The sequence below is a fragment of the Volvox carteri genome (genome assembly GCF_000143455.1).
Source record: "Volvox carteri f. nagariensis unplaced genomic scaffold VOLCAscaffold_879, whole genome shotgun sequence".
NCBI classification, from domain to species: Eukaryota; Viridiplantae; Chlorophyta; class Chlorophyceae; order Chlamydomonadales; family Volvocaceae; genus Volvox; species Volvox carteri.
The window spans coordinates 256-1,380 of NW_003308345.1; the positions used below are offsets into that span (position 1 = coordinate 256).

The 1,125-nt window shown below is 53.4% G+C and overlaps 1 protein-coding gene across 1 annotated transcript in view; it reads right to left on the reverse strand.

The window, feature by feature from the left end:
• Positions 1 to 321: 321 nt before the first annotated feature.
• Positions 322 to 1,125, reverse strand: part of VOLCADRAFT_101372 (uncharacterized protein) — a gene marked incomplete at both ends in the record, with an annotated part of 5,038 nt that continues 4,234 nt past the window's right edge. The window contains one exon of the mRNA XM_002959811.1: positions 322 to 465. Coding sequence (XP_002959857.1) covers positions 322 to 465 — 144 coding nt within the window. The remainder of the gene's footprint in view (positions 466 to 1,125) is intronic.

Sequence of the window (1,125 nt, forward strand, 5' to 3'; positions counted from 1 at the left end):
GCACCGGACGGGAGCTACGGCACCCTCGGAACCGACGGGACCGCGCCTCGTCGTGGTGGCGGGAGGATGGGCTGGCGGCGGACGATGGGTGGGGGCGGGTCACTCTTATATCTTCCTCGTCGCTATCATATATATGGGAGTTTGGTCTAGTGGTATGATTCTCGCTTAGGGTGCGAGAGGTCGTGGGTTCAATTCCCGCAACTCCCCAAAGTAGTACAGTATTTATTATGTCGGTATGGCGTGAGCGCATCGAGTATACCTGCAGGCATAGCGATTATGTAACTGTTGATGGTGATTTGATCTCTTTGATGATTGCCCCGCTTACAAGAGCATACGGGCTAAATACGATGGTGGCCTGAGCATACGGGCTAAATACGATGGTGGCCTAGCCTTTGAGGGGTGCAGCATGCGCACCATTATGACTGAGGCGCTACCCCTGGCATTGGCCAGGTACCTCTCGGAAATCTGGGAGGCCAGGCACGTCGCACTGAGGCGCTTCACCCTGAAGTGAACGAGGGAGGATGATGATGGCCTCCCGCATACCCGCATCCCGGCTTTTACGGACACACCCACACTTGCATGCGGAACTTGTAACTTGTAGAAAGTTCTTAAAATTACGAGGGTACATTCCTGCTTTGTGTTAGTCGACATTTGTTTCGACTGGCCAACGGTTGCTTTGCTGTGTGCAACTGATTCCCAACCGACAACTGATTCACTGCCCGTTCCTGCCCTTTCATCTTCCCTTTTACCTTCCATTCATTAAATAGCTGTAATGCGCCTTCCTTCCCTTTCGTCAGTTCGGTCTCTCACGGGAACCAACCTCCTGGTGACGGTGAGCTCAACTCTGACGCGACCCCACTTTGAAGTGGCTCTCGATCATAAGGCCCAGACGATATCCCCCGGTTTGCAGCAATTTTAAACCCTCTAAAGCCCCTAAATACTGGAAGACCCTGAATACTGACAGCCCTTACTAAAGCCCCTAAACCCTTACACAGATCGAAACTCGCAGGCAAGGTGCATGCGCACCCGTGTTGTACCATACAAACCCACTGTCCCCCCCCAAGTCCCACCCGGAGCCCCCACCTGCAATCGCTCCAAAATGGAGGCCACGTCATCAAACAGGTT